The 22,576-nt window shown below is 45.3% G+C and overlaps 1 protein-coding gene across 2 annotated transcripts; it reads left to right on the forward strand.

Moving 5' to 3' along the window:
• The first annotated feature begins 1,724 nt into the window (after positions 1-1,724).
• On the forward strand, positions 1,725-21,370 carry PYCR3 (pyrroline-5-carboxylate reductase 3). 2 transcript variants are annotated; one of them, XM_026716021.2, is made up of 7 exons: positions 1,725-1,954; positions 10,567-10,869; positions 12,096-12,160; positions 14,499-14,678; positions 15,633-15,845; positions 17,820-17,912; positions 20,814-21,370. In XM_026716021.2, exons 1-7 carry the CDS (start codon positions 1,867-1,869, stop codon positions 20,994-20,996), a joined length of 1,125 nt encoding a protein of 374 aa, XP_026571806.2. In that variant the 5' UTR covers positions 1,725-1,866; the 3' UTR covers positions 20,997-21,370. The 2 variants fall into 2 exon arrangements, with proteins under 2 accessions (XP_026571806.2, XP_026571807.2); XM_026716022.2 differs by lacking the exon at positions 10,567-10,869 and having other exon boundaries at positions 1,804-1,954.
• The last annotated feature ends 1,206 nt before the right edge of the window (positions 21,371-22,576 follow it).

A 22,576-nucleotide genomic window follows, 5' to 3' on the forward strand; every position in this document is an offset into this window, starting at 1 on the left:
GTCTTAAAATGATCAAGGTGGGACACCCATACCTTAAACGGAACAATCTGCTCCGCTTGCCACCATCAATTAGCATTCTAAGATAGACTGCCATGGAGCACAGAAGCTCTACTTTAAGAAGGTTTTAAGAACTCTAGACCCCTTCGCTGCCCGTCGGAATCGCATTCAGATTTCCTGAGCAGCTTTTATTTATATATTACAAGTTTGAACAAGCAAACTAAGAACAAGAAACCGTGGCAGGCACAGTAGGTGCATTAGTGCAATTACACACGGCCCCTCAGGGAGCTCTTCAAAAAGGAAGTGAGCTTTACAGAAGTCAATTAAGAATGAAAACTGTGGAAATAAGTGGCTGAGAGAACGGAATCGGGAAAGATATTCCAAACTTTTGTTAGGAAAAAAACAAAAAACCTCACTTCCTTTTTTGCATGGCTAACATTTTCCCTAAGCCAGTTTTTAAGAACTCCTGGTCATAAGCAATATAGCAATTATTGCTTTGCATTTTAAAACTTACAAGAGAGACGCCTCTCTTTAACAAAGGCCTTTATCGGCCAAAGAGCCTCATTTGTGTTGTATTGTCATACATCAGCTTCTTACATTCCGTGCTGTCTTCTTTGAAACCTTAAGCCCGCTTCTAGAACAGAAGAATGAAGGGGAAGGGACCTGAGAGGACTTCTAGTCAAACCCCTCCAGGCAGGAGACCCTATACCATTTCAGACAGTAGTTCAAATCAGTCAGAATAGACTTGGAAGGGACTTCAGAGATCTTCTAGTCCAACCCGCTGCTCAGGCAGGACACGCTATACCGTTTCAGACAAATGATGGTCCAATCTCTTCTTAAAAGTTTCCAGCGTTAGAGCACCCACAACTTCATGGGGCAAATGCTCATTTTGGAGGGAAGTCTACTGCTCATTCTAAGCAAGGAAAACTGAAAAGGAGATTCTCAGTCATCCAAGGATAGGCCCCCAAAGGTGGTTCCCCCCCTCCCAGTTTTTAGGAAGTCCAGTTGCCTCTTGAAAAAACCCCTTTGGGGAAAAAGAACCCTGAAAAGCTGCCTTCTTTGCTCTTGCTGACTTCGCAGAGGTCCCCAAACTTGGCACCTTTAGGACTTGTGGACTTCAACTTCCAGAATTCTCCAGCCAGCAACAGTTGAAGTCCACCAGTCTTAAAGGTGCCAAGTTTGGAGACCTTTGTCCTAAAAGGCCACACCTGAGACTTGCTTTTGCAACCTTTCCCCTAAATGTTTTTTAATCTCCTTGTGGTGCCCCATCCATAGACCAACTATGCTGGCTGGAGAATTCGGGGAGTCGAAGTCCAGCAGTCTTAAAGGTGCCAAGTTTGGAGGCCTCTTGCCCTAAAGGCCACACCGGAGACTGGCTTTTGCAGCCTGCCATTCCTAAATGCTTTTGACCGTTAGATCTCCTCGTGGTCCCCCATCCATAGACCAGCATAGCTCGGCTTGGCCAAACGAGCCCAAAGTCGAGCCCAGGTGCAAAGGGAAAAAAATAAAACCTCCTCGGAGAGCGGGGCCCAAGCAAGGCGACGCACCCGGAACCTACCGACCGACCCTCCAATTGCCCACAGACGAACCTCGCACACAACGCCGGGCGAAGCCCCCGTGGGTGGCTTTTTTTTAAAAAACCCGCCGCGTGACGTCACGGGCGTTTAGCCAATCGCCGCCGCCCCTCCGAAAAAGGGCGTGGCGGATCCGCCCTCCCCCTCAGAGCGAGGTTCCCGTGCGGGAGCCGAGCGGGGATTGGCCGTCGGGCGCGTCGGGAGGAGGGGGGGCGTGGCCGGGCGTGGGGGGCGTGGCCGGTGCCAAAGGCGGGGGCCTCCGCGGCGTGCGGGGAGCGGAGCCGGCAGAAGAGCCATGGAGGCGCCGCTGCGGGAGGTGCGCGTGGGCTTCATCGGCGCGGGGCGCATGGCCAGCGCCGTGGCCCGGGCGATGCTGCTGGCGGGTAGGAAAGGGCCCCGAGGGACCGCGGCGGGGGCCGCCTTTGGCGCGCACGGAGACCCCCCCACCCTCTCCCAGGTGGAAGAGCCGGCCGGGGGGCTGCACCCACCTTGAGGGGCTCAGACGCAAAAGGGGGGGACGGAGTAGAGAGGCGGTGGGGCGCAGGAGGGGAAGGGACTCTGGTGCCTAAGAAGGGGTCCCTTATTTGGGGGGGCAAGAGGGATCCATTCTTTCGTGGCGTTCCTTCTTTAGAGGGGCTCCCTTTGAAGAAGGGATCCCTAAAACGGGTCCCTTATTTAGAGGGGTCCCTAAAACGGGTCCCTTATTTAGAGGGATCCCTAAAACGGGTCCCTTATTTAGAGGGGTCCCTAAAACGGGTCCCTTATTTAGAGGGGTCCTAAAATAGGTTCCTTATTTAGGGGGTCCCTAAAATAGGTCCCTTATTTAGAGGGGTCCCTAAAATAGGTTCCTTATTTAGAGGGGTCCCTAAAATAGGTTCCTTATTTAGGGGGTCCCTAAAATAGGTCCCTTATTTAGAGGGGTCCCTAAAATAGGTTCCTTATTTAGAGGGGTCCCTAAAATAGGTTCCTTATTTAGGGGGGTCCCTAAAATAGGTCCCTTATTTAGAGGGGTCCCTAAAACGGGTCCCTTATTTAGAGGGGTCCCTAAAATAGGTTCCTTATTTAGGGGGGTCCCTAAAATAGGTCCCTTATTTAGAGGGGTCCCTAAAATAGGTTCCTTATTTAGAGGGGTCCCTAAAATGGGTCCCTTATTTAGAGGGGTCCCTAAAATAGGTCCCTTATTTAGAGGGGTCCCTAAAACGGGCCCCTTATTTAGAGAGATCCCTAAAATGGGTCCCTTATTTAGAGGGGTCCCTAAAATAGGTCCCTTATTTAGAGGGGTCCCTAAAATGGGTCCCTTCCCACAGCCGGAAAGGAAGGTATTTTAATCGGGCTACGTTAGGAGGGGTGGCTTCCACTCCCAGAACTCCTTAGCCAGCATGGCTAGTGGGGGGGTGGGGGGGATTCTGGGTGTTGAAGTCCACAAGTTGCCAAGGTTGGAATAAATAACATGCTGGAACTGGAAGCTCTTGAGGTCATCTAATCCATCCTCTGTCCACTCAACAGGGGGCTGATTGGGTCTACTGTCAAGTGGTTTTTATTGTTGGGAAGTTCCCCCCCCCCAGTTGAAAACCTGCCTTTTTTTTTTTTCCATTTAAAATTGTGCTTAAAAAAGTCAAGAGCATTTCCACCGTGCCTCCAATCCCAGAAAAATAGAAAATCCCACCTTATCCTGCCCAAAACATGAATTCACCTCTCAGTCCTGGTCGCTGAGAAGTTGGCTTTTGCAGAATAAAGCTAGTCCTCGGCTTGTGACCACAACTGGGCCCAAAATGTCCATCGCTAAGCAATACGGTTGCTAAGTCAGTTTTGCCCCATTTTACAACCTTTCTTGCCAGAGATGTTAAGTGAACCACTGCAGTTGTTAAATTGCTAACACTGTTGTTAAGTGAATCCGGCTTCATCGTTAACTATGCTTGCCTAAGCGTCACAAAAAGTGATCACCTGAATGGGGACACTGCAACCTTCATAACTATGTGTCAATTGCCATGTGACTGCGGTTGCTACAGCGATCAAAAGTGTGAAAAAGAGTCATCCGTTACTAATTTCAGCACCGTTGCAACTTTGAACAGTCACTAAACAAATGGTTGTAAGTTGAGGAGCTGTAACTATGTAAACTATGTTTCAGATCCCTCTTTGAAGCATCAATTGTTTCATATAATTTGCTCCAAGAAATCAGGATTAACAGGATAACCAAGTTGGAAGGGACCTTGGAGGTCTTCTAGTCCAGCCCCCTGCTCAAGCAGGAGAATCTATACTATTTCAGATAAGTGACTGTCCAGTCTCTTCTTAAAAACTTCCAGTGATGGAGCACACACAACTTCTGGTGGCAGGCTGTTCCACTGGTTAATTGTTCTCACTGTTAGGAAGTTTCTGCTTAATTCCAGATTGCTTCTCTCCTTGGTTAATTTCCATCTGTCGTTTCTTGTCCTACCCTCTGGCGCTTTGGAAAATAAGTGGACCCCCTCCTCTTTATGGCAGTCCCTCAAATACTGGAATATTCTGTCACCCCTGGCCCTTCTCTTCTGAACTTTTACAGAAAATAGAATAACAAGAGTTGGAAAGACCTTGGAAGGACCTCTAGTATAGAATGAGAATTGGAATAATAAAATACAGAATGGAGTGGAGTGGAAGGGAAGGAGAGAAGACAGAAGAGAGGAGAATAGGAATAGAATTAATAAAATATGGAGTGGAATGGAATAGAATAAAATAAATGAAATGGAAAAGAAAAGAAAAAAAGAAAATTAATGTGGAGTGGCATGGAATGTAATAGAAGGAATGGAAAAGAAAGGAAAAGGAAAGAAAAGAAAATTAATAAAATATGGAGTGGCATGGAACATAATAGAATAAATGGAATGGAAAATAAAAATAAAATATGGAGTGGAATGGAATAGAATTGAATTGAATTAATAAAATATGAATGGAATAGAACAGAATAGAATAATAAAATACAGAATGAAGTGGAGTGGAAGGGAAGGAGAGAAGACAGAAGAGAGGAGAATAGTAATAGAATTAATAAAATATGGAGTGGAATGGAATAGAATAGAATAAATGAAATGGAAAAGAAAAGAAAAAAAGAAAATTAATGTGGAGGGCATGGAATGTAATAGAAGGAATGGAAAAGAAAGGAAAAGGAAAGAAAAGAAAATTAATAAAATATGGAGTGGCATGGAACAGAATTGAATTAATAAAATACAGAATGAAGTGGAGTGGAAGGGAAGAAGAGAAGACAGAAGAGAGGAGAATAGGAATAGAATTAATAAAATATGGAGTGGAATGGAATAGAATAGAATAAATGAAATGGAAAAGAAAAGAAAAAGAAAACGTGGAGTGCACGGAACGTAATAGAATAGAATAAATGGAATGGAAAAGAAAAGAAAAATAAAATACGGAGTGGAATGGAATAGAATTGAATTGAATTAATAAAATATGAATGGAATAGAACAGAATAGAATAATAAAATACAGAATGAAGTGGAGTGGAAGGGAAGGAGAGAAGACAGAAGAGAGGAGAATAGTAATAGAATTAATAAAATATGGAGTGGAATGGAATAGAATAGAATAAATGAAATGGAAAAGAAAAGAAAAAAAGAAAATTAATGTGGAGGGGCATGGAATGTAATAGAAGGAATGGAAAAGAAAGGAAAAGGAAAGAAAAGAAAATTAATAAAATATGGAGTGGCATGGAACAGAATTGAATTAATAAAATACAGAATGAAGTGGAGTGGAAGGGAAGAAGAGAAGACAGAAGAGAGGAGAATAGGAATAGAATTAATAAAATATGGAGTGGAATGGAATAGAATAGAATAAATGAAATGGAAAAGAAAAGAAAAAAGAAAACGTGGAGTGGCACGGAACGTAATAGAATAGAATAAATGGAATGGAAAAGAAAAGAAAAATAAAATACGGAGTGGAATGGAATAGAATTGAATTGAATTAATAAAATATGAATGGAATAGAACAGAATAGAATAATAAAATACAGAATGAAGTGGAGAGGAGTGGAGGAAGGGAAAGAGAAGAGAAGAGAATAGGAGAATAGGAATACAATGTGGAATGGAAAGGAAAAGGAATAGAAATAGGAATAGAATAGCAGAGTTGGAAGGGACCTTGGAGGTCATCTAGCCTAACCCCCTCCTCAAGCAGGAGACCCTACATCATTTCAGGCAAATGGTTGTCTAATCTCTTCTTAAAAACCTCCAGCGGAGGAAGGTCGTTCCACTGATTAATTGTTCTCACTATGGGGAAAAATATTTTTAGTTCTAGGTTGCTTCTCTCCTTAGATTACGGGTATTCCTTGAGTTACAACAGTTCATTTCGTCACCGTTCAAGGTTACAACAGTACCGAAAAAAAGGGGACTTACGACCACTTTTCCTATTTACGATGGTTGGGGGGGGGCGGCATCCTCACGGTCACGTGATCAAAATTCGGAACCTTGGCAAACTGACTCCTTTTTACGACGCGATCCCCTTTTGCGACCTTCGGACAAAGAAAGTCCATGGGGAAACCAGATTCAAATAACAACCCTGTTACTAGCTGCGATCAGAAATGTAGTAAAAAGCGGGCAAAATTCACTTAACAGATGTTTCCCTTGGCAACAGAAATGTTGCGCTCAGTTGTGGGTCGTAAGTGGAGGACTAACTTGTACTCAAAAGTAAACGAGGGAGAGGATATTGCTAGAAAGGAAGAGGCAGGTTTGATCCTGTATGTATGGACGTTTTTACAATTTTACAGCCTTCGTGGAAATTTACTGCCGTCATGGAAAAAATGTCAATTTGTTTTTTTTCCTCTGCTCTGTTTTTCTCCGTGATCTCACTTACCTGAGTCTAAATCTCTGGAAATTTTGCTTTGATCTGGATATTAGGGCAGGAAACTTTTTAAAGGAACCCAAGTTTAACCTGATTTTTGACCTTTGGGCTGCTTTTCACCAAACCTTATTTTTAAACCATAGCATCAAGTCTGTTTTCTTAATATTTCCCGAATGCCCAATTTTTAACCCCAGGAAGAAACTAATTTTATTTATGGGGATAATATAATGCTCAGGAAAAAAAGGTTGCGCGGTGCTGGGGAAACGCATGTTTGGTTAAGGAATTGACAACAGGGCTTGTAACTGTAAACTCTGAACCAAACTATTTAACAGATTTAAAAATGCACTTAAAATGTATTTTTAAAGACAGCCTATTTAAAAATGTATTTTTACAGCCTGTTTAAAAATGTATTTTCGTCTTTCAAATTTGGTTTTACAACACAAAATGGCATCTTGCCTAAAAAAAACTGCAGTGTCCTTGTATTTATTTGGAGAATTTATATAAATGGATCACCTTGAGCACATAAGAAGGTTTTATCTGGACAGAGAATTAAAATTAGAATTGCACATATATATATTTTCCCAGTTCAAAAACAAGCTGTTCCATTTTCCTGGGAAGTGTTCCGAAGGTGCTGCGATTTTATTTTGTATGAAATTAAAATCAAAAAAACATTTTCGGTTTGAAACTTTTCGCCCAAATCTAATCGAAGTACACTCTTAAAAAAAAGTAAAATAAACAGCACAAATAATAGGTTTGGAGTATTTACATTCTCTTTGGACGTGCCTAAAATGCAAGTGGAATTACCAGAAGAAAAATATAGTTGGTCCTCGACTTACGACAATCATTGAGCCCCAAAATTGACATTGCTAAGTGAGAAACGTGTTCAATTTCCCTTGTTTTATGACTTTTCTCTCCACATTTGTGAAGTGAATCACTGCAGTTATTAAATTAGTAATACAGTTGTTAAATGAATCTGACTTTATTTATTTATTTATTACTTATGACTGCTCACATCACTATGGGGATGCTGCAACGGTTGTCGGTGTGAAACATGGTCATGTCCCCTTTTTTCAGTGCTGTTGTAACTTTTTAAAAAAATTTTTTAAAAAAATTCTTTATTGGAATTCAAAATATTAAAAAGTTTACAAAAATTTCTATAATAGAATCAATACCTTTCAACATCATTTTCTTGACAGTACAATAAGTACAGTACATACAATTAATACTTGACGTTTATAGTATTAGTAATGCTAATTTTACAGTGCCTTAAGATTAATCAAAAAGTAATCAAAAAGTATGTATATGTATGTATATATGTGTGTGCGTGCGTGTGTGTGTGTGTATGTATGTATGTATGTATATATATATATATATATATATATATATATATATATGTTATGTCTCACCTATATTCATAGATGAGGTTTCAGAATTCAAAATATTCAAGCAGAAACAAAACCGGATTCAAAAGGGTTAAATTAGCACAGTTTTCCAGTCCTTGGCAGACTTCCCGGAACCTATCAGGCTAATCAGAATTGTCCATAACTCACAAGGCCACTTCAAATGTATTCTTCCGACTCATCAAACACTTTGCTTCCAAGCAAAGCTTGAGAGTCAGCACGCCTCTTTAAATCACCTGGATAGGCGTGTCAGTCTCTCCAATCAATGTTTGGCCTGACGCTTCCCTTCAGATTGACGTTTCCTGGTTATCCTAGTTCTGGCGTCAACCCACGATCTGTCAGTTTCCTCGCTGGAAACTTCTGTCTCATTTTGTTGATCATTTGCTGGCCTGAACGAAGTCGAAGGTTCTGGGGAGGATTGTCTCTGCGACAATCTCTCATCTTCCTGGCTCACGTCTGTGTCCTCTGATAATTCAGACTCCACATTCACAGCAGGCTCCAACCTTCAATCGTCAGAGTCATCAGAGTCAAAACTCCCAGCAGGATCGATCCTTCCAGTCACAACATATATATATACATATGCGCAGGTCTTGGCGTGTTCGGGTCTTTTCCCATGTAAGATTGAGAGCATCTTGGCAACGTTTCGATGAGGTCCCACTCACCATCTTCAGGCTGGTGCTTTCAGCTTCGTGCTTGTGCGAGCAAAGCATGATTGGAGCTGCCCTCTCTATATATATACTGGTGGGGAGGTTGGCTGTGTTGTCATTTCTTGATTGGTTGATGGAGTTGATGTTTGCAGATTGGCTGGCTTTTTCGTAAGATCATGTGTGGCTGAGGAGATTACAGCACAAGACCCAGAATGTCACAACAATAGAACTCAGAAGGTCATCACACAGCCCATTATCATGGTCGTCACAACACAGGAGGCTGATAGACACACAGCCAATACTTCAGCCATGCATGTTTTTACGAAAAAGCCAACCAATCAGCAAACACCAACTCCACCAACCAATCCAGAAATGACAACACAGCCGACCTCCCCACCAGTATATATAGGGAGGCAGCAGCTCCGATCACGCTTTGCTCACACAAGCACGAAGCTGAAAGCACCAGCCTGAAGATGGCAAGTGGGACCTCGTCGAAACTATTTTCCCACGTCATTGTAGTTGTGCTTTTAAAGTTGTAGCAACGTTTCGGCAGAATCTCATCTGCCATCATCAGGCTTCTGTATTGTGTTCATCTGTGAGTCAGATATATATATATATATGTTATGACTCCCCTTCGAAATTCAAACGAACAAAACAGAAAGCAGCCATTACACAATTAAATCAAACGGAAAGAAGTCTTATTAGATAACGGCTGGCAGAAACCACAGCATAAATCTTACTCTGTCCGGCAAACCAGTCCTGGCAATAAATCCTCAGCCTCAGAGCTCTTTGCTGTAACGTCCTCACTCAAATAGTCATTTTGTTTCTGGCAAAATGCACCAGCTCAGCTGTGTCCTTTTATACCCATTAAGGCAACGTGCTAATTAACTGGCTTGCCCTTCAGATTAACATTTCCTGGTTCTGACGTCAATCCACGATCTAACAGTCATCAGAGTCAAAACTCCCAACAGGACTGATCCTTCCAATCACAACATATATATATATCCTGTTTTACTGTCTACCCATTAATACCAAATGTTCCAGACTGAGTAATATTCTGAGTCTTCTTTGTCATTTAATTTCATCGTGAGTCTATCCATCTCTGCACATTCCAAGATTTTACCAATTAGGACTTCATCTGATGGAGTGGAAGACATCTTCCAAGCCTGAGCTAGCGCAATTCTTGCCACCGTTATATGTATAATCAGGCATCGGATCTTTGGGGGGCATTTAGTTTTAATCATTCCCAGGAAAAATAATTCCGGCTTCCACTAAATGAACCAGTGAAACAGATGCTGATAACCCCGTATTGCTTTTAAATTATTATTTTTTTCCCATAAGAAACACTGGGGAGGGGCGGGGTCATTGCTGTGACCCAATGACTCATGACCATTTTTCACACTTATGACAATTATACCTTCCCCCGTGATCATGTGAATAAAATCCAGACACTTGGCAACTGGTTCATGCTTACGACGGTCTCAGTGTCCCGTCATCCCCTTTTGCGACTTTCTGACCAGCCAAGTCAATGGGGGAGCTTCAGATTTGCTTAACAACCGGGTTACTAACTTATCAACTGCAGTGATTCACTTAACGGAGGCAAGAACGGTCGTAAAACGGGACAAAACTTCACAAATTTTCACTTAGCAGTTTAAATTTGAGGCTCAGTTATGGTTGTAAGCTGAGGACTACCTCTAATCCAGTCGTGGTGGTGACCAGGGACTGAATGACTGAGCTGAGGGAATCCTGGTCCAGGAAAAGCTGTGACTGGCACGCAACATGAAATCGTGCGAAGGCTCTCCTGGCCCTGAGTGCCACCTGTTTCTCCAACGGGACTTAATCGTCTCCTTTTAATGACCCCATAATCCCTTGCCTTGGGGTGGAGTCTGGGCAACTGAATGGAGTTAGCCGAGTTTTTTAATGGCCAGGTGCCCTTCCTGTTTCCAGGGCGGAGTCATATTCGGCAGGCATATTCTCCTTGTGTTCAGAGAGAGAAATATCTGCCTCTACCTAGGATTGAACTCACTCTCCAATGGGAGTTAATACTTTATGCGAATGTTAATTAAGTCCAGAAGGCAAGATAGAGGTGATGGGGGTGTCTCTGGAGGAAGAGTACTATTTGTCTGGAATCTGCTCTTCAGGATCAACTGTCCTGCAGCGTCCTGAGGCCTTATCCTTGCGAGACAATCCAGGAGGACGTGGAAGCCGCTGGCACCCCAAAGTGGTGGGAATTCAAGCGGAAGCCACGAAGAGAGGCCTCCCCGGCTCGGGTCCCGATAGAAAACATCCCACCAGACAGAAAAGTCTATTTGAGTTCCAGAGACACCTTGGAAGCCAGGCTCAAGCGGAACCCGCGGATAGGTTTAATCCTGCGAATCCTAGAGATGGTTCGCCATCGCGGTCTGGAGTGCCTTGGCCAAAAACGGAATATTGGAGATCAGATGGTAACTGTCCAATCTCAAGGGTTTCGTGGGTTAGAACAGAGGTCTCCAACCTTGGCAACTTTAAGACTGGTGGACTTCAACTCCCAGGATTCCCAGCGACGGAATTCCCAGCAATGCTGGCTGGAGAATTCTGGGAGTTGAAGTCCACCCGTCTTAAAGTTGCCAAGGTTGGAGTCCCCTGCTTTAAACCGCAAGCTTCACATATTCACGTAGCCAGGATTCGCAAAGCGCGATTTAATAATGCCAGAGAGCCATTTTAAGATAGATTGACTTCAACTCCCAGAATCCCCAGCTACAGAATTCCCAGCAATGCTGGCTGGAGAATTCTGGGAGTTGAAGTCCACCCGTCTTAAAGTTGCCAAGGTTGGGGATTCCTGGGTTAGAAGATTAACCACTGCAAGTTTGGAAAGCTGGAGGTTGAAGGAACCTCTTTCAGACATATTAACCTTCCTCGAGGCTAGGGTTGCTGAACCGTGGACATTTTAAGAGGTCTGGACTTCGACCCTCAGAATTTTTTAAGACTTCAGTCTTAAATTGCCAGGGTTGAGAGACGCTGTGCACCCTGCTGACGTCAATCGGCAGGCCCGTTTTCTGAAGGTTTCTCTTCCTAATGGTGTAGAACCAATGGATTTGCTTCTCCTCCTCCTCCTTCCTTTCTCCTTCCACCTCTACCTTCCTCCTCTTCCTCACCAAACCCCTGATGATTTTCCCTACTTGGATCATGAAACATCTGCAATAAACCAACCAAGCTCAGAGAGGACTAAGGATCTCACAGCCCAAGCCTTAAACTGCAATCCACCTCCTCCTCCTCTTCCTCCTCCTCCTCCTCCTTCTCTTCCTCCTCCTTCTTCTCCTCCTCCTCTTCCTTCTCCTCCTCCCCCTGCTTCTCCTTCTCCTCCTCTTCCTCCTCCAAAACTAAAAGAACTCAGTCCAGTTACCTTTTGAGAAAAGAACCTTTGACAATTGGAATTGGATTTTCTCAGCTTGACCTCCATCCAACTTAACGAGGCCTAGCAAGAAATCTGGACTCTGCTCTTCATCGGAGTTGGTGGGGCGTCCTGCCCAGCCTTATTAAATATTTAGATTTTAGGGGATTATAGCTTTAAAGTCAACTTCTCCTAGCTTTATTCCCCTGTTGAGAATCTTGGGAAGTTAAACCTCAACGAGTTTGCAATCCAGTGACGGGTTCCCCTATCGTTGTCATCTATCCTCCTCTCTCACTGCAGGAGAAGTCCAGGCCGTAAATATCCTAGCCAGTGCTCCATCCAGCAGGAATCTGGACAAATTCCAGGTAAATATGTACAGGTAAAGTTTCCCCCTTCCCCTGATCGTTTCTGCCTCTAGGGGGCAGTGCTCATCTCTTGTTTTTTGGCTGAGGGAACCAGCGTTGTTTGAAGACCTGTTCCATGGTCATGTGGATAGGAACGCTGTTTCCCTTCCCACCGAAGTGGTACCTATTTATCTACTCGCATTTGCATGCTTTCGAACTACTAGTTGGGCAGGAGCTAAGGCAAGGAATGGGAGCTCGTGTGGTGCTCAGGTCTCAAACCTGGGCTGTACCAGGGGGTGAAGGCTGCCCAGAAAACTCAACGTTAGCTTGGAATAAAAGTCTGTAGAGATTCTCAGTCATCCAGATCTTGGTTGTCCCCAAAATGCTTTTTTTCAGGGAGTAACTGGACTTCCTTGTTTTTTCCTTTGAAGACGTTTTGCTTCTCATCCAAGGAGCTTCTTCAGCTCTGACTGGAGAATAGAGAGGATTTATACTCCTTGCAGATAGCTGGTCATTTGCATCCTTTTAGAGGGTCGTGGAGGCCACTTGGAGGTTTATTTATGTCTTTAGTTGTCCACGAGGTGCTTTTTTCAAGAGGCAATTGGGCTTTCCGTTTTTTTCTTTGAAGACATTTCATTTCTCATCCAAGAAGCTTCTTCAGTTCTGACTGGATGATGGGGAAGGAAGGTTTTATATTCCTTGCAGGCAGCTGGTCGTTTGCATCCTTTTAGAGGGTCATTGAGGCCACTTGGAGGTTTGTCTGTGTCCTCAGGGTCACCTGCTCCTGGTTCTTTAGTAATTGCAGACTAAAGGAACCATTCACACCACTCAGTTGCACTCAGGACAACCATGCCACTGCAGTGATTCACTGAACCACGGTGGGCGCGAAAAGTCGTAAAATGGGGGCAAAACTCACTTAACAGATTTCTCACTGAGCAACCTAAATTTTGGGCTCAATTGAGGTCATAATTCAAGGACTCCCTGCCACCCAGGTTTGGAATCTTCCTTTGAACCTGCTGGACTTGTAGAGGGGAATGAGTTCATTTGTTGGGCAGAAAGGGGTCCCGGGAGGGTGGAGTTTGAGGATGTTGCTACGGCTCACTCCCTTCCTTCCTTCCTTCCTTCCTTCCTTCCTTCCTTCCTTCTTCTTCCTTCCTTCCTTCCTTCCTTCCTTCCTTCTTCTCTATCTTCCTTCCTCCCTCCCTCCCCCCTCTGTCTCTCCTTCCTTCCTCCCTCTCTCTTCCTTCCTTCCTTCTCTATCTTCCTCCCTCCCACCTCTCTCTTTCTCTCTCCTTCCTTCCTTCCTTCCTCTTCCATCTCTTCTTTCCTTCCTTCCTTCCTTTTTCTCTATCCCTCCTCCTCCCTCCCTCCCCCTCCCTTCCTTCCTTCCTTCCTTCCTTATCTTCCTTCCTCCCTCCCTCTCCTTCCTTCCTTCTTCTCTATCTTCCTCCCTCCCCCTTGTCTCTCCTTCCTTTCTATTCTCTATCTTCCTCCCTCCCTTCTCCCTCTGTCTCTCCTTCCTTCTTCCTTCCTTCTCTCTCCTTCCTTCCTTCTCTATCTTCCCCTCCCTCCCTCCTCCCTCTCTCCCTCCCTCCCTTCTCTATCTTTCCTCCCTCCCACCTCTCTCATTTTCTCTCCTTCCTTCCTTCCTCCCTCCTCCGTCTCCTCCTTCTTCCTTCCTTCCTTTTCTCTTCTTCCTTCCTTCCTCCTCCCCCCTTCTTCTTCCTTCCTTCCTTCCTTCCTTCCTTCCTTCCTTCCTTCGTTCTTCTCTATCTTCCTCCTCCCTCCCTCCCCTTCTGTCCTCCTTCCTTTCTTCCTTCCTTCCCCTCTTCTCTTCCTTCCTTTCTATCTTCCTCCCTCCCTCCTCTCTCTTTCTCTCTCCTTCCTTCCTTCCTACCTTCCTCTTCCATCTCTTCTTCCTTCCTTCTTCTTTTTTCTCTATCTTCCTCCTCCTCCCTCCTGCCTCTCTTCCTCCTCCTCCTTCCTTCCTTCATCTTCCTTCCTCTTCCTCTCTTCTTTCCTTCCTTCCTTCCTTTCTCTATCTTCCTCCCTCCCCCTTGTCCTCCCCTCCCTTCCTCCTCCCTCCCTCCTCTCCTTCCTTCCTTCATCTTCCTTATCTTCCTCCTCTCTTCCTCCTTCCTTCCTTCCTTCTTCTCTATCTTCTTCCCTCTCACCTCTCTCATTCTCCTTCCTTTCCTTCTCTATCCTTCCTTCCTTCCCCTCCATCTCTCCTCCCTCTCTCTCCTTCCTTCTCTATCTTTCTCCTTCCCACCTCTCTCTTTTCCTCTCCTTCCTCCCTTCCTCCCTCCCTCCCTCCCTTCCTTCCTTCCTTCCTTCCTTCCTTCCTTCTCAACCATAGAGCTTTGCCTGCCGGACGACCCACTGCAACCTGGAGGTGCTGGAGAAATGCTCCTTCGTATTCCTGGCCACCAAGCCCCACATCCTCCCGGCCATTCTGAGGGAGATTGGCCCTGCGGTCACTGCCAGCCACGTCCTTGTTTCCATGGCCGCTGGAGTCCCACTCCGGACCCTGGAAGAGGTGAGTTCCCCGAAGAGCAAACCCGTAGGTGTCCCAAAGGTGCTTTTTTTCAGGAGGCAACTGGACTTTCTGGTTTTTTTTTTGTTTTTTTTTTTGAAGACATTTCCCTTCTCCTCCAAGAAGCTTCTTCAGCTCTGACTGGATGGTGAGGAATGGGAGGATTGATGCTCCTTGCAGACAGCTAGTCGTTTGCATCCTTTTAGATCAGGGGTATCAAACTCAATTTCATTGAGGGCCACATCAGGGCTGTGGTTATCCACGGGGGCTGGGTGGGCGTGGCCAGGTTGATGCCACTTACTGGGCGTGGCCGAGTGGGTGGGCGTGGCCAGGTTGATGCCACTCCCCAAACTGCCCCGCCTGAAAAGAAATCTGTTCCAAATGCAAAACACAAGCAGAGGAGAGGAGTTTCGGTCTCACAGCCCCAAGCAGCTTTAGTCCAGAACAGTTGAGCTAAGCTACGCCCAGGCTCCTTGCTGTCTCCTCCTTGCTCGCACAGCAAATTTCAGTTTCAGTTTCCAAACAGCCCTCCACTCTCACAGCCGGACAGAATGCTTGCCAGATGAATACCAACGGAGGCTGGTAGGCAGAGGCAGAAAATTTTTTCTCCCTTATTTTCCTCCCCCAAAACTAAGCCCTACCATATAGTTTCGTAGCAAAGCATGGGTATCCAGCTAAGTACTATAATATATTATTCATGTATTCTTAAATAGAAAAATCTCTTGAGATAGATTTTGTTTTTTTACTCCAAGGGCGTTTTATTAAAATAAATCTGATAATTTTTTAAAAAAACATTCAATTTTTTAAAAAACTGATTTTAAAAAATTGTTAAAATAGATTTTTATCCATCCTCCTGCAGCAGGGTGAGTTTGCCGTGCATGTCTCTCTCTCTCTCTCTCTCTCTCTCTCTCTCTCTCTCTCTGTCTCACCGTATGCCCCTGTCTCTTTCCTCGGCAGTTGCTCCCTGCGGGGACGCGAGTCCTGCGCATGATGCCCAACCTTCCCTGCGAGGTGCGGTCGGGGGCCATCCTGCTCTCTCGGGGGTCGTCCGTGGGAGAAGAGGAGGTCTCTGTGCTGAAAACCCTGCTGGCCGCGTGCGGCTTGTGTGAAGAGGCCCCCGAGTCCTATATCGACATCCACACGGCGTTGAGTGGCAGCGGCGTGGCTTACGTGAGTCTCCTCCCCCACCCCAGTTCCTTCATCGGCCTCCTTAAAACAGGGAGTCCTCGACTTACGACAGATTAATTTAGTGACCGGCACTGGGGAAAAAAAGCGACGGAGGGATGTTTTCGTTTAATTTAGTTTACTTTATTGTCATTGCACCTCGTACAACGAAATCAAACACCATCTTCAGTGCACACCATGACCATGAAAATAAACACAAACACACATCCTTCACACTCCACACATTGAATTGAAAACCCCTGATATTGCATTGATATTGCACTATACAGGAGAATTCAAAAGAGCTACTGCCCTGGGATAGAAGCTGTTTTTCAGCCTATTTGTCCTTGTTTTTATTATTATCCTGTACCGTCTGCCAGATGGTAATAGTTCAAAAAAAAAAAGGGGGGTTCCCAGGATGAGATGGATCTTTGAGAATGTTTTGAACTTTCTTAAGGTATCGGGAGCTACAAAGCTCTTCCAAAGAGGGGAGAGGGCAACCCGTGATCCTCTGGGCAATGGCCTTAACCCTCTGGAGTGCCATCCTATCTGCCTCTGTGCAATTGGCAAACCAGACACAGGTGTAGTAAGTTAAGATACTCTCTCTGGTGCAGCGGTAGAAGGTCACCAGCAGTTTTTCCATTCAGTTTCCTGAGAAGGTTCTGGTAGTATAATCTCTGCTGGGCCCTTTTGACCAGGGCTGCAATGTGGGCACCCCAAGCCAGGTCCTCTTTTAGGTTAACATCAAGAAACTTAAAAGTGGCCACTTGCTCCACTTAGTCTCCATTGATACGCAAGGGCTGGATGTCTGATCTATTCCTTCTATAGTCCGCTGTCAGCTCTGTTAAGGTAATTCCCCATTAGGAGAATGAGGGCACACAGGGAGATGTGAGAGTGGTGATGAATAACACACAAACAGCACACAGATACACTGAATAGTAAAATGTAGGTTTTACTTCCAGTAAACGGTTAAGCAAAGTCCAACAAACAGTCCAAGTCATACACAGTTATAGCAATCCGTTTTCAGTCCAGGGATAATCCAATTCTCACACACCCCTAGAGATGAGTCTCACCATTGTTGAATCACTCCTGGACCAAAAATTTGTGTGCGTGCTTGCACTCGTGTGCCAGCACCCAGGAGGCAGTGCGCGCCCCCCCACGCCCCCTACGCATGCACGCGCAATCCCCTCTCACCCCCCCCCTCCCTTATCTGCACTGCACCTCACAGCTGATTTTGGGCCGGTTTGAGGCCTTTTCGGCCTCCCAAAGGCTTGAGGAAGACTTCTGCAGGCTTCTGCAAGCTTTGTAGGCCGAAAACGAGGCCCGTTTCGTCATTTCCTCTTTTTTCAGAAAATACCGGAATTGACAGAACGGGGCTAGTTTTTGGCCTGCAGAAGCCTTCCTCAAGCCTTCGGGAGGCCAAAAAGGCCTCAAACCAGCTGAAAATCAGCTGTGAGGTGAGCACATGCGCAGTGAAGTAAATGTGCCTGCAGCTCGTGTGCCGGCACAAATGACTCTGCATGCCATAGGGTTCGCCTAATTAAATCATGAGCCTCGAGCCAAGCTTCAAAAGAATCCAAAAGATTTATGAGGAGTAACATGTCCAGCATTAACCCCGTATGAAGCCAACTCTGACATATGTAATTTACTGTCCCCTGTGACCCTGTTTCCCTCCCGGGTGTGTCAGCAATCAGGTTTTCCAACGAACGCAGCCGGTACCTAGGCTGCAATCTTTTTAAGACAAACATGGAAGGCACTTCTGGTTTTAATTTCCTATCTGCTCCTTCAGGTTCTCTCCCCCGCTGCTTATGGCAACTCGGAAACCAGTATAGGAATGTTTTACGAGTTGACGTGCGGGTCCTCTCCCCCGTTTGGGGTAGCTCCCTGAAGACTGTTCAGTTGTTGGAAGCTCTCCTACGGGATGGTTTCACCACGAGGATGCTTAGCTTAGATCGTGGTTCCTTTCCTCCCCTGCCGCAGGTCTACATGTTCGCGGAAGCCCTGGCGGAAGGTGCGGTCAAGATGGGAATGCCCGGCCCGTTGGCCAACAGGATCGCAGCTCAGACTTTGCTGGTAAGGGCTGAGGATGGCAGTTTAGTTTACTTTATGGTCACTGCACCTCGTACAACAAAAATCAGCGTACACTAGAACTATAAAAATAAAACACAAACACACCTCCTTCACATTCTGTACATTGAATTGAAAACCCCTGATATTCCATTAATATTGCACTATACAGTAGAATTCAATAGAGTTTCTTGCCCTGGGATAGAAGTTGTTTTTCAGCCTGTTTATCCTTGTTTTTATTATTATCCCGTACCGTCCGCCAGATGGTAATAGTTCAAAAAAAAAAAAAAGGGTGCCCAGGATGAAATGTACTATAAAAATCAACCTTGCATACAACTAGAGATTCTTGGACAATAAATAAGAGCTTTATTATGGAATTTTTTGCAAAAGGGAATTCTGTGCTCATGGGCGGAGCCACGGAAGACACATTTTGTGAGAAGTCGGGGGTTTATATACACTTTCAAATATACAGTCTTCCCCTTTCCGGGTTCACAATCTATCCAGCTACGCATCACCCTATGCAGTACCCTTATTATTATCTGTTTCCTTGTCCTGTTTACCAGTTTCCATTTTCAGTAATCTCCGTCCTTAGCATGTCACTGGACAGCATGACCTGCCAAATATATAACCTTTATACAAAACAATAGAGAATTCTTACATAATATTCCAGTAAATTATCTTGGGTTAACACAGAGGTTAAAAGTGGCGTTACCGTTGCTTTATATATTCACGGGTGTAAATTTTTACATATCAGAAGATGGATCTTCTTGAAGAATGTTTTGAACTTTCTTAAGGCAGCGGGAGCTATAAAACTACTCCAAAGAGTGATCCTCCAGGCAATGATGTTAATCCAGGGGTGGGATTCAAAAATTTGCTGCCCGGTTGCCGGGCGGGCGCGGCCATGGTAGGCGTGGCCTGCTGGAATTTCCGGGAGGGCCGTTTTCCCCCTGCACTTACCTGTACCCAAAACGGGCCATCTGGAGACTCCTGGGCAGGGCCAGGCAGTCAGTTTAACGATGATTTTGGCGAACCAGATGTTACTTTAATGTCCGGTTCGCCTGAACCAGCCTGAATCCCACCCTGGGGTCAACCTTCTGGAGCGCTGTCCTATCTGCCCCCTGTGCAATTGGCAAACCAGACACAGGTGCAGTAAGTTAAAAGGCAGGACCTGACTTCCAATTCACGCTCCACGGTTTTTCCCTTAGACCCCCTCTGTCAAAACCCAACCTATTTCCGCACCCTTTCGTCTTGACTGTTGCAACACGCGGCACACGGAGCCTCCGTTGTAACTTGGAACGGCCCCTAAAATGAGCTGTCGTAAGACGACTTGCGACTGTTCATTGAGTGACCGTTCAACATTAACGCCGGTGGTGAAAAAAGTCAACGGGGAAGCCAGATTCACTCCACAAACGTCGTGCTTCTGGCTTCACCTCTGCCAGGATTCACCTAAAGGCTGGGCCAAGGAACGTCGTAAAACAAGGCAAACCAACCTACTTAACAGATGTTTCGCTTAGCAACATAAATTATGGGCTCAGTTGTGGTTGTAGGATCGAGGACGAGTTTGTACCCAATAGCACACATCACCTCTCCCGTGTGTCGTGAGGAAGCGTTCTCCCAAGTCCGTGCCATCTTTGCTTATCCCCCAAGAATCTGGCTTCAAGTTAATTCCGGCCCAATTGAAATAAATCCTCTTGATTTTGCACGATTTCTATTTAAATTCCCATCCTACTATCAGATCAGAGCGTGCATTGGCGTCGTGTCTGTTGCCAGAGGTTTGCATTCTGAGGCACTAAAGACATACCGAAAGGGGGAAAGGCCTATGGCAGGGGTTCCCAAACTTGGCGACTTTAAGACTTGTGGACTTCAACTCCCAGAATTCTCCAGCCAGCATACTGGGCAATTCCATAGCTGGGGGTTCTGGGAGTTGAAGTTCACGAGTCTTAAAGTTGCCAAGTTTGGAGACCTCTGCCTTAGGGACATATTTTCACCCTACAAAATTTTCTGCGGTCCTGATTCAACTGCATCTTCACAACGACCCACAACGACCCAGTTCTAGCAGATTGTGAGTTTGTACCCTGTGCTACCAGCTGAAACAAGAGAACAGGAAACAACAGCCCAATCAAGGAACCATCAATAACTCTCCTAGCCACACTGGCAGGAAAGCCGCTGCTGTACTATATAAACAGAAAGCAAATCTCCTTCCTTTACAGCATTGATGATGTTTACCTAGTTGGTAATGAAACGTCTGCAAGAAAACAGCCAAGCTCAGAGAGCACCAAGGAGCCCACGATCCTCCTCCTTTTCCTTCTCCTCCTCCTCCTGCTTCTCCCCACCTTCCAGCACTGATGATGTTACCTAGTTGGGTGATAAAACATCTGCAAGAAAACAGCCAAACTCAAGAGAACATCAAGGACCCCATAGTCCTTCTTTTCCTCCTCCTCTTCCTCTTCATCCTCCTCCTCCTCCTCACAAACCCCACTCCTTTCTAGTACTGATGATGTTAACCAGATGGGTCATGAAACATCTCCAAGAAAAAAACCAAGCTGAGAGAGCACCAAGGACTCCACAGTCGTCATCCTCCTTCTCTTCTCTCCTTCCTCCCTTCTTCTCCTCTGCGCAACCCCTCCTCCCTTCTAGCACTGATGATGTTACCTAGTTGGGTAATGAAATTTCTTCAGAAAACAACCAACGGCCCCAAATCCTCTTCTTCCTCCTTTTCCTCCATTCCACTGATGATGTTCCCTAGTTGGGTCATGAAATGTCTCCCAAGAAAACCACCAAGCTCAGAGAGCAGCAAGGGCCCCTCGCTACAACCCCGATCTCCAGATCTTCTCTTCTCTCAGTACTTTACACTCTGTCCATCCTGTTGCTTAACTTGAAGCCTCTGGTTTCTCTCCCCTCCTCCAGGGAGCAGCCAAAATGATGCTGGAAACCGGAGACCACCCCGCTGTTCTGCGGAGCGCCGTTTGCACGCCAGGCGGCACCACCATCCACGCCTTGCACGAGCTGGAAAAGGGGTCCCTCCGAGCCACGGTCATGAACGCCGTAGAGGCGGCCACCAGCCGGGCTCGCGAATTGGGCAACAGGTAGCCGGCGTGCCTGGAGGACTGCGGTGGTGCCAGGTCTCTTGCCAAAGGAAAGTCCTTCTGGGTGCGTTTTGCCTCCTTTTTGTGGACCGGGTCCACATCCCCAGCCAGATGGGACCATGGCTTTCCACCGGAAGAAAGTTGCCAGGACTCTGGCACGTGGTGGGTGCTCACGGGCATTTGCCCCTGGGGTAGACGGTGCCCTCCCTCCTCATTGTGCACATTGTCGTTGACCAAATGCTATAATTCTGCAAGGCAGGAGGATGTCGCCAAACGCAGGTGACATTGTGCCCAATTTTCAGGTGCCCGGTTATTACAACCTGGGATATGATCCATTCCAAATGTTTCCCGTTGGCGGAATAAACCATGGTGGCTCCATTGCTGGCGATGAGTTCGTTTGTTTTGTTTTCTATCTCTGCTTGGTCTTCTTTCTTCGGCCTTTTGAAAGCCATAGCTATTGTGTAGCTGGAGGTAGCTATCATGGAGGTCAGTGGTGGTATGCTACCGGTTTGGACCGGTTCAGCCGAACCGGTAGTAAAAAAGAAAGGAAAAAAAACGCACGTGCAATCACCCACCAAACCGGAAGCAAGTATGGTAGGATCTGACTATTGATGGAGGTTTATTGATAGAAAAACTCTCTGTGAACCCAAGAAACCCTGGTTCTTGTCTCATCGGATGAATGAATGAAATTGAGAAATTTGATTTGTTTTCAGAATTTTTTTTTGAAAAGGCAGACTATTATACTGGGTGAGAAACAGAGAAAAATGCTCTTGGAAAGCAGCCCCTGCCTCCCTTAATAGCCCCCAGCAGATGTCAGCACTTAAGGAATAGAATAGAATTCTTTATTGGCCAAGTGTGATTGGACACACAAGGAATTTGTCTTGCTGCAAATGCTCTCAGTGCACATAAAAGAAAAGATACATTTGTCAAGAATCATCAGGTACAACACTCAATAATAATCACAGGGTACAGTAAGCAATCAAATCATACTAGGAAACAGTCAATATAAATCATAAGGATACAAGCGACAAAGTGACAGTCGTACAGTCACAAGTGGGAGGGGATGGGTGATGAGTGATGAGATTAACAGTAATAGTAGTGCAGACTTTGTAAATAGTTGGACAGTGTTGAGGGAATTATTTGTTTAGCAGAGTGATGGCTTTCGGGGGAAAAACTGTCCTTGTGTCTAGTTGTTCTGGTGTGCAGGGCTCTATAAAGAAGAGAACAGAAGAGAAAAGAATAATAAAGAGAAGAGAATAATAAAGGGAAGAATGGAATGCAATGGAATAAAATACAGAATGGAATGGAGTAGAATAGAAATAAGAATTAGGAATAGAAGAATAAAGAGAATAGAATAGAATAGAATAGAATAGAATAGAATAGAATAGAATAGAATAGAATAGAATAGAATAGAATAGAATAGAATTCTTTATTGGCCAAGTGTGATTGGACACACAAGGAATTTGTCTTGGTACAAATGCTCTCAGTGTACACAAAAATGATACATTTTTCGAGACCCAAGAATTATCAGGTACAACACTTAATAACAATAGTCATAGGGTACAATAAGCAATCCAGATAGAT

The sequence above is a fragment of the Pseudonaja textilis genome, chromosome 3, assembly GCF_049901715.1.
Source record: "Pseudonaja textilis isolate UNSWEBS1 chromosome 3, rPseTex1.2, whole genome shotgun sequence".
Classification (NCBI taxonomy): Eukaryota; Metazoa; Chordata; class Lepidosauria; order Squamata; family Elapidae; genus Pseudonaja; species Pseudonaja textilis.

Excerpts from the sequence above, each read along its gene's own strand:
- PYCR3 (XM_026716021.2), top strand. The coding sequence starts at position 1,867 with ATGGAGGCGCCGCTGCGGGAGGTGCGCGTGGGCTTCATCGGCGCGGGG. Across the intron at positions 12,161-14,498 it reads GGAATCTGGACAAATTCCAG|AGCTTTGCCTGCCGGACGAC; the intron begins GTAAATATGTAC and ends TCTCAACCATAG. Across the intron at positions 15,846-17,819 it reads GTGGCAGCGGCGTGGCTTAC|GTCTACATGTTCGCGGAAGC; the intron begins GTGAGTCTCCTC and ends CCCCTGCCGCAG.